The 16,924-nt window shown below is 47.6% G+C and overlaps 1 protein-coding gene across 1 annotated transcript in view; it reads right to left on the bottom strand.

Annotated features, from left to right (window-relative positions):
* The window catches only part of LOC146208056 (uncharacterized), a 40,359-nt gene extending 24,074 nt beyond the window's left edge, over positions 1-16,285 (bottom strand). Inside the window, exons 1-4 of the mRNA XM_084577967.1 lie at positions 16,068-16,285; positions 13,981-15,156; positions 7,680-7,886; positions 59-251 (exon numbers count right to left, since the gene is read on the bottom strand). Coding sequence (XP_084434093.1) covers positions 59-251; positions 7,680-7,886; positions 13,981-15,156; positions 16,068-16,262 — 1,771 coding nt within the window. The 5' untranslated portion in view covers positions 16,263-16,285. The remainder of the gene's footprint in view (positions 1-58; positions 252-7,679; positions 7,887-13,980; positions 15,157-16,067) is intronic.
* Between the last annotated feature and the right edge of the window lie 639 nt (positions 16,286-16,924).

Genomic DNA, 16,924 nt, shown 5'->3' with positions numbered 1-16,924 from the left:
GATGGCGGATATCTCGCCCCTTGCGGCCTTGGGCCGCTCGCGTAGAAACGTCACGCACCGTTCAGCTCGGCGACGTACGCGAGGCCCAGTATGCCACCGGGGAAGAAGCGGTTCGTCCACAGGTAGGAGACGCAGAAGTTGTCGTGGTTGCGCTTGGACAGCTCGACCAGCATGTGCGTCGCGTCCAGTTTGTCGCTGCAAAACGGATTGGAACTCTGCGCCGCCCCCTCGCACGAGGAGGAGTCGTTGATCTGTCAAGGCGCGCACGACGGACATCATTGCATGCGACAAGGTCAGCGGCTGATAAAACACGCTAAGTGGTTCAAAGTGGTTCGAAAAACCTTCAGCCACATTTCTTTCCTACGCTAATTTTACCTACTATGTCATGTTAAGATTTATATAAAAAGGCAACGGGGCCAGTGATGACGGTCTGGCTGCTAAGACTGATAAAGTCGGAAAAGAGGTGAAAATGACATGCAGGTTCTGCCGACACCTGTCCTGTCTGTAATTACCCTCTTATGACGTCGAGGCCGATTGTTTTTTAGTTCAATTTTAGAAAGAAATTCAACTACCCTTCCTTTATGCTAGGATGATTCGGGCATCTCTGCCGTTAGTAAAATTCTGCGACACAAATGTGGTCAAACTATAAGTTATTCGTAAATACAATAAAGTAAGCGGAGCGCATGCATGCCCATACACGTCATTGTGAACAGCACAAGAATGGCAGTGGCCTGAACTGTTAATTCGATTTGAACTTTAACGGCTGCTAACTCTTACTTAACCGACTACACGCGTCAGGGAAATGAAAGTGAACTATTAGATTTCCTCCTGCTATGGACTTGTACAGGGACAAGGAATTCAAAGACGCTGATGTTGCAGAGAAATGGACAAACGGTGACAAAAGAGGGATATTTTTAGAAGTAGCGGATGGAAAACAATAAGAGGAGGAGACTTTAGTTCCTAATACAGCAAATTAATATTAGGCCTTATAAGGCAAGCCAAGGAGACAGAAAAAAAAAAACTTTTGAATTTTAATAATTGAATAAACTATCGGTGTAATGACCAGTGTCTTGCAACAATCATAAACATCAAGATGAAATATTTAACTATTCGTAAAGTAAACCTGGAAATTAAATGTAAAGCTGTACCAGATTTTTATTCCTAGATATTTTTAACACGTTGCGTTTCGCATGATGGGCATTACACAACAATGCTAACACGGCGGCCAGTTGGTTGATCATACTGGGGAATACTGCGCTACTTGATAGACCGCAGACAGGTGAAAGACAAGACGCGAATGAACCACAAAAAGGTTGAAGGTGGGAACATAAATGCCCGTTGTACTTCAAATAGTAGCCAACAATGCAAAACACGGGGGTTAGACAAACTATTTCGGGGAACTAATAGAGCGTGGTTGTAGGTCATTTGATGGGAGGGCGTTTCTGCAGTTGTGTTCCTTACGATGCATTGGGGATTATTTTAGTGCGCGCTACCAACCTTCCGATATCGTGCCTACGCATCACCGTCTGCTGCGCATCGCAAGTGTGCCTTAGCGCTTCCGGTATTGTCCCAAATTTATTCAGACACACGACTAATGCTTCAAAGTTTAAGCACACACATAAAACAAAACGAACCTCAAGAGAAGCTCTGGCAATAATTAAGGATGATTAAACACTGAGCGCCTTTGAGTCAGCGACTAAATAGACGAGGCTCTGAATGTAACTTATGACTGCTTAGCTGCTCTGATGTCTCGTCAAAACCTCCTTTTAAAATACGTTTTTATGTTTCCTCCTTTTTACACATCCTATTCCCCAAATGCTGTACACTCTAATTTTTTCTCACTTTTACAGGCTTTATGACACTTTAATAATTTTAATTATCGCACATGTTGTATTGAGCCCATTTCGCCATCCTTGGCGCCCACATTGGATCAGCCGAGGAAGCGATTTTGCATTGCTATCCTCGCTCCTTTCCCTCTCCACAATCGCCTCCTACATGGGGTTGACACTGCGTCCGCTTGTCCGCCACGTCGGAGTGAATTTAAGGTAATTCATAACGCATGGATGTATTCGCTTAACAGCATTCACACTGTTTACACAGGAAAACACCGGACGGCATATATAAAATTGGTGTCTTCGTCGAACTTGGCGCGAAGAAAGTGACGGCCCATAGAGCGTGGTTAAGCCCAATTCGAATATGGTGCTCTAACGCCTCGATTCTCATTTCAGTTGCATATTCAGTTTACAGGCACTCATTAGCATACAGTCGTTTTTTACCCAGCGCGAAGATCCAAGCGACGTCGATATAAGGCCACAATTTAATCTAGCCGTACAAGCTTACCTGCATGGCTTAGAAAAAGCGTGCCTTAAGTGTGCTCACACGTTCTCACCCTCTGCAGCTGCCAACTTCAAGGCCACAATAAAATGAACATGAACAGAATTTGTTAACGGGGCAGTCCTGATAGGTTCGATCCCTATGCTGACAATGCTGGTCAAGTAGTCAACGGTTTGAAAGAGAAAGACAAACCGGCATCGGCGATATCAGGGATGGGAGCTCTATTGCAAATAGTACGACCAAAGAAGAAGCAAACTATTCGAATCGTTTTATTCTTCTTAGATATATATATATATTTTTTTTTTCAGTCGTTTCCGCTTATTAAAGACCTGCGGTTTGTACGGCTTGACACAGTTCTTTAGATTTATACCTGCAGTCGCTGCACAACGAACGAGATGTCGGTGATGCCGTTGAAGTTCGTGCGGCCGAAGATGTCCGAGGCGGAGGAGACGTGGGAGGCCACCATACTTGTAATTGCCGCTTGCACTTTTGAAGTCTCGCCACCCATGTCAGACAAGACCATCTGTGGTTTTGCGGGAAGGAAGGCTCATTGTCATGATGTACGCCACACCCACAGCGCTATTCGGCGTTGCTGTGTTTTCTTTTTTTTTTTCTTTTTTTAGGGGGAAGTATATATACGGGCTAAGAGCCTTACAAACAAGGGGGTATTGTGAAAACATCAAAGGGCATTCAAATCCACAAAGCATTTCAATCTTTACAGCTGTCTGCAAATCAGTTTCAATGTTCTTACTCTAGCATGTCAAAGTTACATTAAAGAGGAGAAACACATTACCATTTTGTGTTTTTGTTTTGGATTTATCCGACCAGACAAGTAGAACCGAAGCACCCTGCTGCTTCACAGCTTGCCCAGGAAGGCAGTGCACGCGAGTCGACTAAGTTCGCGACCGGGATTCTTATGATGCAACGTAGACGTGAGCGCGGGGAGCAAAGCAAACAGATCATCGCAAAATGAAGGCATCGTCTACCCCCCGAAAGCCATGATGAGCATCAGAAGGCATTGCATAATGCCCATCAGTTTGCGTTTGCGGACAACGCTATATACTGGGCGAAATGTTTTCTACATATGACTTTCTCAGCCGATATATATATATATATATATATATATATATATATATTGAAAAATTGCTTCATACTGTTTCCAAGTTTATTTGGAGTCGACGTTTCGGCAGGAGCCCTGCCTTTCTCAAGACATCGCAGGGCTCCTGCCATGTCTTGGCCGGGCTCCTGCCGAAACGTCGACTCCAAATAAACTTGGAAACAGTATGAAGCAATTTTTCACTTATACCGGGTGTCCCAGCTAACTTGAACCAAGGGTTACAAAATAATATATTTGAGGTAGGCCAGTGAAACCAATTGCATACAACTGCCACCCAGTCTGCGCACTACAGGCAATTTTTTGTTTTGCAATTACTTCATTAGCTAATTATGTTAATTTCTCTAATTTTTTTAAATATCGACTTTAGACCAAACATGTCAATTGGAAAGTTGTAGAGCACCTTCAGAAACCCCCATTCCATTAACTTCGATAAAGAAAGTCTCACGTGTATCTTTTTTTCCGGGCTCAGAAGAAAGCGCGCGAAACACAAATAATACCACGTGACTAGCGCATTTGTGCGCCGCGATTGTGGCGCTCTCAGTCGTAGTTTGAGCGACTATATATATATATATATATATATATATATATATATATATATATATATATATTGAAAAATTGCTTCATACTGTTTCCAAGTTTATTTCGAGTCGACGTTTCGGCAGGAGCCCTGCCTTTCTCAAGACATCGCAGGGCTCCTGCCATGTCTTGGCCGGGCTCCTGCCGAAACGTCGACTCCAAATAAACTTGGAAACAGTATGAAGCAATTTTTCACTTATACCGGGTGTCCCAGCTAACTTGAACCAAGGGTTACAAAATAATATATTTGAGGTAGGCCAGTGAAACCAATTGCATACAACTGCCACCCTGTCTGCGCACTACAGGCAATTTTTTGTTTTGCAATTACTTCATTAGCTAATTATGTTAATTTCTCTAATTTTTTAAATATCGACTTTAGACCAAACATGTCAATTGGAAAGTTGTAGAGCACCTTCAGAAACCCCCATTCCATTAACTTCGATAAAGAAAGTCTCACGTGTATCTTTTTTTCCGGGCTCAGAAGAAAGCGCGCGAAATACAAATAATACCACGTGACTAGCGCATTTGTGCGCCGCGATTGTGGCGCTCTCAGTCGTAGTTTGAGCGACTATATATATATATATATATATATATATATATATATATATATATATATATATATATATATATATATATATATATATATATATATATATATATATACATATATATATATATATATATATGGTTGCAAGTCGGCGCGAACACTACTACAATAAGGAAGTAATTACTCATTAATTACCATACAGAGAGCGCGCGCCAGAAAGCAAGGCGCCGCTGCAGTGGGCGAATCGAGCGCTCGGACAGGAGGGGGACAGATGGATGCTGTGCCGGTGCCTACTGACGCATCCATGGCTAAAAACAATGATCGTCCCAGCCAGGACATGAATGCCTCTGAGTGGCGAAGATCGGTGGTGGCCGGAAGGAGACGAAAGACATCTTTACAAAGGCAGACAATTAACCTTCTCGTTGCGTTATTTCCGAGATTTATTGCGTTCAGGTGGGCCAGTCGACAAGGGAGTGTCTTGAACACCGCCCTATCTCTCGCGCTCAAAACCACACACAGACAACACACATTCGCGGACAAGCCTCTCGTAGAATCTTGATCGAGGGTGAGGACGTCGCTTGTGCGAGTCCAGCACTTACGTGGGCGCAGCAGACCCGACACTTGCGGTTACGACTCAAGGATGCAGTATACCCTGAAACTCCCTTTATTTCCAACCGTGGGCTGCCGTGGGCCACCATGAGTGGGAAAACGGCCTCGCGGTCTTCCCACGTGCAGACACACGGGAAATGGTCCATTTTTGTCGATTGTCCGCTCAACGAATTCTTCACGTGAGCCCATAGCAATTTTAGTCAGAGATCAACAAGCTCCTCACAGGGTAGCCGGTGCTGGCTGCGTTGGCGAACCGCTGAGGCCGTTCGCGGAACCATGGCGACGCGCACGCTGAGTTTGGCCAAATGCTCCGTTTCGTGTGATATGTCCTAGCACGTGGTCTCCGGCTCAAGTGTTCCTCCCGGTTTTTGGTAATCAATAATTGTGTCTTAGACCAGCTTCTCCTTGTAGCTTTAGAGTGCACCGAAAATACAGCACGCATTGATGCCCGGTCGCTACGCAGCGTTCTGTTTATACTCAGTCGATTCTTTTGGAGCGATGGCCTCGAGAGCTCGCTCTTAGGCGCTCTGCACTGCAAATGATAGCTACCATGGGCTCCATGTCTCATGGGTCCTGGCGATCAATCTTAGTAATACACCGCCACGAGGTCTATGGCTCCTATTGCCGATTTCAGGGCCCCTAGTTAGCGGTAGGTGAAGTGGGAAACAGGTAGTGCAAAAGAAGCATAATGGTACTATACGCTCCAGAATTGGTTAAAACCAGCGAAATACTACCGTACATAATTAGTTTCAGAACATTTTATCGCGCAGCGCAACAGTAAACATAAATTCGGCAACGTCACCGATAGAAAAGCTTAGATTTCAAGCATAGGAAAAGCCTTCACGTAATTAATTTTGTAGTGTATTTCGATACATCGTTCCTGCTGCGTCTTTGTGCGGCACAAATACTATACATGTTCAACAATTCGTACAGTTCAGTTATTCAGCAAATAGGACTACTATGTTTTCAGGGTTCATATTGTCAGTGCTTCCTGGGGAACATGTTTAACATATAAGAGATAAGAGCGATGACAACGCTGACCAGTATAGAGAGCAATACTTGGTGCCAATCAAACACCAACTTATTATTGATGGCTACGAGAATAAAATATGAAGATGCGTTCAAAGCCTTTGCTGAGAAATGAAAGCTGGGCCGCCGTTTTTACCGGTCCGTGCCAGCTAAAAAGCCTTCTGGTTCTGTTTCTCTCATGTCACCGCTGCGACCACAAGGATTCAGAGTTTTCTTGTTACCTGTAGGCTGGGGGCGAGGTTCACAGCGACCGGTCGAAAGCGCCATACAGATTGGCAAAGGAAGTTAGGCAGGTTGACCAACACGAAGTTAATAAAAGCAACTCGTGCTGATTTCAGTATTGTTTCTTGCTCACACTATATTTGTTATCATCCCGAAGGGTTTACTCTGGTGTGATCAGTCTCTGCAAAAGAGCGGGAGGTATGAATATATTTATATATCATCCGCAGTAAAGTTATACGAGTTACGATTTCAGCCCCATGGTGCCATACTTTAGAAATGGAAAAGGCAGAGAGCAGTGGGGCACGTTTTTTTTTTCTGTTCACTTCTTTTTGAAACCTCCTTGGTCGCAATTTCCCATTGTAGCGCAACCTAAACGACGGCATCAGTGACAGAGACACATAGTGATAAGGAAATGAAACTGCTACCAACCATAATTTAACACTGCGGTCGTAGCTTGCAGAGCAAACAAAAAACCTGGATTGAATGGCTATGCCTGGATGCTGTTCCGGTAGAGAAAATTATACTCGCATAGGAGAGAATATACGACTCAGTGAATTTGCCACGGCTCTGCATAGCAGACTGCCTTTCCTCGGGTAATCCGTCCCCGACCACATCATAAAAAAATATAAGTGGCCTTGGTCACACGGAATTAGCCTTACTTTTAGACAGACTGCAGTACAATGCTCAATAGTAGAGAAACCGTCGAACCATTTCAAGAGGAGTAGGCCATCTAAGCTTGTTTAAAATCGGACACAACGAAAAAGCAGTCTTGCATCATTGTGCTGATAACGAGTGTACAGCGGGTGTAGTTCTGCGGCTGGCAGCTTTATCTGTACCTTATTTGCAACGCTGTCAGACCTGTCATACGTTCTCCTCAAGATAAAGCACATTAATCTGCAAAGCAATGTAAAAGAGACCTGGCGGTCAAAAACAACCACAACGCTTCGTCGACTGTAACAAAGAAGTCGTGCAAAATACTAGGCGCATTTAGAATATCAATAGCTTCTAATTATAGTGTCTAATACATGCTTAAATAAAAGAGGGCGCTTTAATAAATATTTCCTATGGAAGAGGGAACGTTGACATGCTGTGGCTAGTTTCGAAGTCCCTTGAGCGAATAGCTTATAAGCGCATGTTGACATAAAGGCGGTAAAATTATGTTCACAGTGACAGCACCGCTCCATTTGCGGCTATGTTTTGTCTCAGACATTTTTTGAAGCAGTGTATACTGTCGAAACTACTCACCTCGTAGAATGTGTGGTCGATATTGATCTCCATATTGCACACTCGCTGCACGTTAGCCGGACGCACTTCTCCATCCAGGTCCTCAGCACCAGCCCGCCGATGTGGCAACGACACGCTCGAATTCGCATTGGTGCTGGCGTTGACAATGGCAGCCTCCGGCGCCTCGGAATTCACCAGGGAGCGCCGCTGACGCTTGCTCTTCCTGGGCTGCATGATGATTGGTCTCGATCCTCTTTGGAACTCGCGAAGTAATTCCGCTTATTCAATAATGATCTGGGGCTTGCTACTCTGGAATTTGTTGTAATGCATTCCCCCCCCCTCCCCCCCCCCCCCCCCCTTGTTTGCCCCTAGAAACAAACTTTCTGATCGCGACCACCGAAACGATACTCGAAGCAACATATGCCTCGCTCTACAGTCCTCAACGAAATCCTAGCGATATATATCTGAAACGCTGCCCGCAAGAACTTTGGCCACTATAAAGAGTGCTCATTCTCATAGATATCCACAGCCGTGTAGAAATCGGAATATTTTCCCTCTAGTTTGTTACACACGACTCTACCAGTCTCAACCAGTTGGTAGTGCTCAGAAGCTTATTTTCATGGAAAGCATCCTCGTAAGTAGGGTGCATTGATAAACTCTCACTTTGAGAAAGATCAGACGCGATGTGGAATTGGGGAGCGGGGACTGACAAAGATATATCATTGAAGGCAAGAGCCATGGAGGGCAGAAGGGAGGTATGGGCAATGTGCGAGGCGGAATGGTTAGATAGAAACTACCTAAGCAGCCCATATAGGCAGCTTGGGTAGTGGCCATATAGTCCACTATCACCCTGGCCAGTCAAGGGCATGAATAACCACGCAACAAACAAAGCCTTCCGTTCTGTAAGCTAAGCTCGAACGCATTCCCAACGAACACCGCTTTCATGCACTTAATTCATTTATGCGGTCCGATCTTCAACGCCTCTTGACCCTTCAGTTCATCATCGAAGCTGCGATGGGAGCTAAGGTCGAGTCAACTAGCAAATAAATTCTGCACATTATCCTCAAGAAATTACAGAATAATAAAGCTGTAAAAAATGTAAAGAAGGCAACTAATCCTCCAGTGATGAGGAGAAAAAATACTGTAGTGGTTTGAAAAATTTTGCGTCTGTGGTTCCAGGGCATGAGTTTCGCCTGGCGTAAAAGAGCGCAATGTCGTCTTTTGCGTTCCGCCTTTATTGAAATACGGTAATCGCCACAGTAACTGGTCTTAGTGCTAATTTCGAACTGTCAAGTTTTATTTTGAGGTACATAAATTAAGTGTGCCGCCATTCCAAAATCAACCAGTGATTTTGCAAACAGAGCGAGGCGGTATATTCATGTCGATGTGCTGCCCAAACACAACGTATTCCTTTTATCTTGCGATTTCAAACTGCTGTCTGCGACTAGTTCTAAGTTACGTTTTATTATAGCACGACGACTACTTTATCGACCTATTGATTTTTCTGTGCATGCACAAATTGTGGCCGCAGTGGTTACGTCAACAATTTGTTTAAAAGCAAAAAAATACTTATGGTTTATTTGGATCATCTTCGTGTTGAATTGCTATTGAATAAAATTTTTGGTTAAATGAAATATACGATCGCTTCCTCGAATCTGCCTATTCGTGTTACGATGCAGTAAGCCGCTGTTATTGTGTCACGTTCAGTAGCGCGTTTGAAATTATATCCGCCTAGACCAGATGGAGTGAAGGTACACCGGCCGTGGCGCTGACATTAAGTACCCGCTTTTCGTGAGAGTCAGATAAAGGGACAGATGTGCCCGACAAAGAATTTTTTAAGACAGCATACTGTGTATGCTCGTTTGCCTTCGTGGGCACCTAAGTGCAGTAACGGCGACGTTACAACGCGCTCAGTTAGTGGAACACAAAACATACTGAGCGCTGCTACAAACATTATTCACCCCACTCCCTGAATTGCCCTGGACATTCTGCCACCTCTCACAGCTAACCTAGTGTGTAAGATAAAAAAATTCGGTTCACTCATCTGTTAGCCACAAGATGCCAACTATGCTATATTATTTTAGAACTCAATGTTTAAGTAGTGTGCATGGTACAAGGGAACGCCATAGTAAGAGGTGCCAATGTTTCCTCAAGCTGACGAAATATAATTGTTCTAATCATAGCTATATTGCACTAGAGAGAGAGAGAAAACATTTATTGCTCTAAAAAGTTTCTGGGTTTTGCGGCGGGCCGATGTCTTCGTATCTTCGGCCTCTTCACAAGGTCGGCGCCCTTATTCCAGGGCACCGCTGAGCCTTGCTGCTTCGCAGGCGTGCCGCACCAGTGCCCTTTGGGCCGTGAGCTCGCTGCTGGTCAGCAGACCCTCCCATTGTTCCGCACTCGGGTTATTTAGTTTGTGGAAGGCTCTGTTTCGTTCGCATTCCCATGTGATGTGGTATAGTGTGGGGGTTGCCCCGCACCACGGACATGTGTTCCTGTATTGTGTAGGGAACATCTTGTGTAGTATGTATAGATTGTGGAATGTCCCTGCTTGCAGTCTCCGCCAGCAGACCGCCTCGTGCTGTGTTAATGATGTGTGGGGTGGTGGGTATTTGCATCTCCGCCCTCTGTGGCAGTTTAGTATTTCTGTATACGTTGGTTCCACCGTTATGGGGTCCTCCAGGGCTTCTGACTGCCCTGCTCGGTTCGTGATCTCGCGAACTAGGCTGTCTACCCTCGAGTTACCCTCTATCCCGGTGTGTGCCGGTATCCAGAAAATCCTGTGTCTTAAGGTCTTAAGGTCTTATTTGGAAGCCTTGCTTCGAGGAGGATGCTCAGCGCTTCCTTGCTTATTTTGCCCCGTGTGTAGTTCCTGCATGCTGCTTTGGAGTCTGTTAGGATTATGAGAGACTTGTTCCTACGGTAACCTTCGGCGGCTGCTAGAGCTACGGCAGCCTCCTCCCCCTCCGTTACCGTACAGTTTCTTAACGTCGCACTGCTGATTGGTTCCCCCATGTGGTCTACCACTGCTGCCGCGACTCTGAACTTTCTGGTCCTGCGGTCCCATGGTTATAGGGCCGCGTCTGTGTATACCGTATTTTTCATTGTGGCTAGGTTCCGCTGCACATAGTCTGCCCTGGCCTGCCTTCTAGCGGCGTGGAGGTTGGGATCCATGTTTCTCGGCAGGGGGCTGACATCCAGTGTTTGACGGACCTCGTCTGGAATGGTGGCTGTTCTATCTACGATCCCTTCTACGTCGTGTCCTAATCTCTCTAGGAGCTTGCGGCCGGTGACTGTCTGTTGGAGCCTGACTATTTGCGCAACTTAGCTGGGCGTCCGTTAGTTCTTCGAATGTGTTGTTTAGGCCCATTTGTAGCAGCTTTTCATTTGATGTGTTTTTTTGGTAGGTGGAGTGCCGTCTTGTACGCTATTCTTAGCAGCGCCTCCGTCTGTTCTTTGTCTTTCTTGGTCATGCGGTGGTATGGCAACGAGTACGTGACTCTGCTGACTATCAGGCTTTTGACGAGCTTGATCGTGTCGCTTTCCTTCATCCCGCTTCTGTTCTGCGATACCCTCTTTATCATGCGGCTTACTTGTTCTGTTGACGTCTTGAGTAGACTGATTGTGTGGGTACATCTTCTGCTTCCTTGGATCCACATGCCTAGGATGCGTATCATGTCCCTTTCCGGTATATTTTGGCCTTCTAACCTTACTGTCAGGTCCACCTTGGTGGGGTTGGACCCTACACTAAGAAGTTCCGACTTCTCCGTGGCACAGGCGAGGCCCCTTTCTCTCACGTACTCTTCTATACATGTTGCTGCTTCCTGCAGTCTCTCTTGCTTTTGTCCTAGCGAGCCTCGATTCGTCCAGACCGTAATGTCGTCGGCGTACATTGCGTGCTGGATGCCATCGATCTTGCTGAGTTTTCTGGCCAGTCCGATCATCGCAATGTTGAAGAGCACTGGTGAGATTACGGATCCTTGCGGCGTGCCCTTTCGTGGGGTGGTGAAGGTGTCGCTTCGCAGGTCTCCCAACCCCACTGTCGCTGTGCGTTCTGATAGGAAAGATCTTACGTAGTCGTGGGTCCTCCTTCCGCAATTGGCGTTGTTTAGGCCTTCCATGATGGCTTCGTGGCTAACATTGTCGAAGGCCCCTTTGATGTCCAGGGCCATGATAATGTTTTCGCCAGTTCTGGGTGCCGTGTCTATGATTTCTTCCTTAATCTGCAGTAGGACGTCTTGCATTGACAGGTTCGCCCGGAAGCCGAACATTCTGTGCGGGTACTGCTCCTCGGCCTCTAGATATTGTTGGATTCGCCTGGTGACGACTCTCTCGTACAATTTGCCAAGGCACGACGTGAGGGAAATGGGTCTCAGGTTCTCTATCTGGAGCTTCTTGCCGGGCTTGGGTATCATAACCACGACAGCGTGCTTCCACTCCTTCGGGACCATCCCCTCTGCCCACAGCATGTTGAGGTACACCGTGAGCTGGTCGATTGCCTCGTCGCTGAGGTTGCGAATCAAGGCGTTCTTGATCTTGTCTGCGCCGGCTGCTGTATTTCGTGTTGTCGCTCTTATCGCCGCCTGGACTTCCTCTCTCGTGATCGGCCTGTCCATTGCAGGATTGTCCGCCCCTTGGTACTTCCCGTCGTAGCCCTGGGGGTTGTCCTTTCCGTAGCATTTGATGCGGACTGCTTCTAGCAGTTCTTCGTCTGTTCCGTCGTACTAGTGGACCAATTTCTGAATTGCCTTGCCACTTTCTGTTTTTGTCTTGGTTGGGTCCATGAGGGCCTTTAGTATGCGCCACGTGTTGGCCGTGCTGAGCGTGCCGTTCAGTGAGCTGCTGAACTGCTGCCATCCCTGCCTGGCCAGTTGTGTTGCGTACTCCTCTGCCTTTATCGTGATTTCCGCGATCCTCTTTTTTGAGTTTTTTATTTAGCTTTTGCTTTTTCCAGCGTTTGGTGAGCCCGCGTCTTGCCTCCCATAGCCCGAGCAGCCGCTTGTCCACCTCCGGTACTTGTTCTGTTCTATCTATTTCTTTCGTATAGAGTTCTTGTATTTGTTTCAGTTGTTGGCCCCACTCCTCCACGGAAGTGATTTCCCCTTTTAGTTGTTCGCAGTGTTTGCGGAAGGCGTCCCAGTTGGTAAGGTGGGCCGTTCCGATCTTCTTCTTTACATTGGCTGCTTCAATTGTCGTTCTTAGTATGTAGTGGTCACTGCCTAGGTCTTCCAGCAGATTTTCCCACTCGGCCTGCTTTGTTCCTTTAATGTAGGTGAGGTCAGGGCAGGTATCTGGACTCACACTGTTACCTCGCCTAGTCGGTTGATTTTCGTCCGTTAGGAGGTCACAGTTTATGCTTTCCGCCGCCACGCATATCTGTTTCCCCTTTCTCTCTGTTTTTTTTGGTATCCCCAGCTCGCGCTTCTTGCGTTGAAGTCACCCGCGATTACTAAGGTGTTCGTCTTGGCTAGTTTATTTGCTTCCGAAAAGAGCTTGCTGAAATCGCCACCCTTTTGTTTTGGGGGGCTGTAAAGGTTAACTACGAAGGTGCTCTTTGCCTTGTGCTTCTTTTTGGGTATAATTTCTGTTATTATATGTTCTATCTGTGTGCCCTCAATCTCTTTGTGTGCTATGGTGACCAGCTTATTGCTGATGAGGGTAGCGACGCGTCCGTTTTCCTGACATGTGTATCCCTTCAGGGTGGGTGTGGTGTTAGTCTCCTGTAGCATGATGATGTCTGGAGGTGTGAGTCTGGTATTGATGAACTGCTGGAGGAGTCCCTGCTTGCGCCGGTATCCCCTGCAGTTCCACTGCCATATATCTAATTGGTTCTGTCCTGCCATGTTGTGTCACTGCTTTTTCCACTTTGGTTTTCTGCCCCGAATCTTCTTTCATTAAAAAGCCTGTCTCTGGCGTCGTTTGTGGTTTTTTGTGTGTTTTGGCTTTTAACGTATGTTCGGAAATTTTGATCTTGTAGCGTTACTTTCTGCTGCAATTGCAGCAGTTGGTTTTGCATCATACTCATAAAATTTTCCAATTTGCTCTCTAAGATTTGTGGTTGTTGTGTGTGCTGCTCCAAGGACTGTTCCGGCGCTTACGGGGTCGGGTTCATTATTCGCGGGGGCAAACCCTGTCTCTGGAGCTGCATTTCCTTTATGAGGTCATCTATTCTTTTTTTAAGTTTCCGCGTTTCCTCGCGGCAGAGTTCGAGCTCCTTTTTAAGTGCCCTATTCTCCTCAGCGAGTTTCTTTTCATTGTTTGTTTGATTTTGTTGTCCCGAGTGCGGAAAAAGTGATTTGGGAGGGCCTGCTCCTCAGCTCACCCTCACTCCACCTTTCTTCTGTTGTTGCTTTTGTTGTCCCGGGTCTCCGCTTTGCTTTACCAAGGGTGGGTAGGACTCTTCTCTGGTCCGACTCCGGCTCCGGCTCTGGCTCCGCGACCGGCTTCTGGACGGGCTCGCCTCATCCCGGGCCTGGCTCCCGGTCCGCTCCGAGCTGAACCTCCTTGGTCCACGTCCTCCCTTTCGGTTCCGCCTCCGGCTTTGTCGCTGTGTGGGCCCGCCTCGTGTGGGTCCTCCTCGCAGCTCTTCGGCCGTCTTGAGCCGGTGCTTGCACTCCCTCGTGCCGGCTGCGTGATCGCCTCCGCAGACCAGGCACTTGGTTGTGCACGAGTGTCCTTCCATTGGATTCTGCGTTCCGCAGAGTCTGCAGGCCTTGCTTCCCGGGTTGGGGCAGACGTCCGATCTGTGTCCTTGTTGACAGCAGATATAGCAAATCTGCCGCGTCGGGCGGTATGGGTAGCACCACATCTCTCCTTCGTAGTATAGTACTTGTCTTGGTGTGGTGGGTCCGTCAAACGTGATGACGGCTGAACTTGACTTTCCAAGCATCCGGGCGCTGTGGATCTTGACTCCCTGCGTCCGCACCCTTAGGTTGGCTTTGAGTTCAGCAGATGATGTCCCCGGTTCTATACCGTGGATCACGCCTCTCTGAGTGCCTTCGGGGGCTGCTACGTAGGCGTTTACTTCATACGCTCTGTTGTCAAATGTAAGATGGGTAATACGTCTTACGTTCTGGGCCGTATCTTCATCGTCTATGCTGACTATGATGATGTTCGAACCGTTTCGTAGTCTTATAATTATGTCTTCGCTCTTGCACTTTGCACCGGTCGCTGCGACAACGGCTCGGGCGACTTGATGGGTTTGTAGCGATCGTATCACGAGGCCCCTCGGTCTCAGGATCACCTTGAAGTCGTCTTTCGGGAGCGGCGGCAATCTTGGGCCTGGCCGGCGCGCCGCTTCCTTCTTGTCTTGCTTCAGCGCAGCTGGCGTTCCAGCTGCCGTCGAGGCGCCCCCCGGCGTTTTCGCGCCTAATTCCGCTTGGGCGGGTGGCGGGAGATCTCCGGGGTTTTTCCGTTCCTTGCGGGGTTTCCTCTTGCGTTTCGATCTGGCTAATTCCCAATTTTGGTCGTCTTCCTGCTCGATTTCGCTCTGCGAGCCCTGCGGGCCCAACATGGCGACCTCGTTTGGCGCGAAAATCGTCGCGTTTCCCGCCTCAGCCGCTGGCCGAGTGCTGACGTGGCAATCTTCTTCTATCTACTGGATTTCCATGAAATCTTTTGGTGATGCTTCTGATGCCCTCTCAGTGTTGGGTCGGTTGTCGAGGTAGAGGGCCGTCTCCATCGCCGTCGTCGCTCGTGACGAGGCCGGAGAGTCCTCGAACGCCCGTTGTCGCGCTAGGCCTAACGAGGCTTAGCTCGCACCCCGCCGCTCGGCAAACGCAAAGTCCGGTAGAAAACCCAAAAATGGGCCCACCTCTTCGAATTTGCTGTCCAAGTGGTCCGCTTCTGTTCCTTTTTAAGCTCCAACAAGAATTTTGGAGATCCGTTGAGATGATCGGGCCTGGCTGGTCGAAATTTGCGGAGCTCATGCGAAGCACGTCCGCTCCCTCGAGCTACCGCAGCGCCTCCTCATATTGCACTAAAATTATCAATGCGAGAAGCACTACAGCTGCCAGCCAGACCAAAATCTTCAATCTAATCAAATGTCTACAGCGGAATTAAAAAGGCGTATCTAGAGAGGTACGAAGGAGAGAGAAGGAGAAAGGATGTCGAAGACAATTGAATTTCCAGCAGTGTGTAGTGGTCACATTAGCACATTAAAAAAATATATTAATCGCCGAAAACAAAATACACGAATTGCTTGCGTTTATGTCACGAGACCGTACCGTTCGCGCGAAAGTACAACATGAAAGTAATTTGCAAAGAATATTCAAGGCGTTAGCTGGAGACGTTGTCTATCTGCGACATAAAGCGGTCTTTTTTATCTCTGGAGTATAAGCATACGTTAGCAGCATAAATGAATTAGAAAGGCCGCAGGGGAATAATGCACGAGAAAAGGAGAGAGCTTACATGGGTCAGTGTTCTCGCGTGTCGTCGCCGCAACTGGTCGAGGCCGCACCTGGCGTCGGCGAAGCTCACGTCTTGCGCTGCGTAGATGAGCGAGTGGAAGGGCGCCGACATGTAGCTGCTGGCACGCTCCACGTAGAAGTCTTCATCGCCGTCAGGAGACAGCGAGATCCGGCCGCTGAACACGCCGTCCAGCATGGCCCCCACTACACGGCTGCCAGGAGCCCCTGTCAGAATGGCGGCAGCTTTGAAGGGCCCGACCCGGTAGCTGAAACTACATATACTAGTAGAGGTAAACTATACTGTTTAGACGCTACCAGCGAGTGATTAGTACATATCCCTCTCCGAATATAGGCAATGTCGATTGGCTTAAGAGCGGACCTGCCACGTGGCCCGAGTAGAGGTGGTCGAGGTTGGCCCGGACGCGTCCTTGGTTCGTCATCAGGGAAAAATCCTCGGAGAAAGAGGATCGGTCCTGCGTCAGCTGAAGCCGAAATTCCCTGTGTATCGTAAAGAGAGAGTAGGACAAACATTATTTTAGTGAAAATCGCGCAACATAAATATGTCTGTGAGCTCTAAACAAAGGCGTATAGAGGAAGCCTTGAGAAAGAATAGTGCACACAGACTAGGGATAAAGGAAGCACAGTACTTAACAGCAAACTGAGAAATTAATATAGGAAATGGAAACAGAACAAGAAAAGGTTGGTTGGTTGGTTGGTTTGTGGGGTTTAACGTCCCAAAGCAACTCAGGCTATGAGAGACGCCGTAGTGGAGGACTCCGGAAATTTCGACCACCTGGGGTTCTTTAACGTGCACTGACATCGCACAGCACACGGGCGCCTTGCTTTTCACCTCCATCG

This window comes from Amblyomma maculatum, chromosome 1 (assembly GCF_055883805.1).
Source record: "Amblyomma maculatum isolate TAMU_Amacu chromosome 1, ASM5588380v1, whole genome shotgun sequence".
NCBI lineage: Eukaryota > Metazoa > Arthropoda > Arachnida > Ixodida > Ixodidae > Amblyomma > Amblyomma maculatum.
This window is presented reverse-complemented; position numbering and strand designations above follow the sequence as displayed.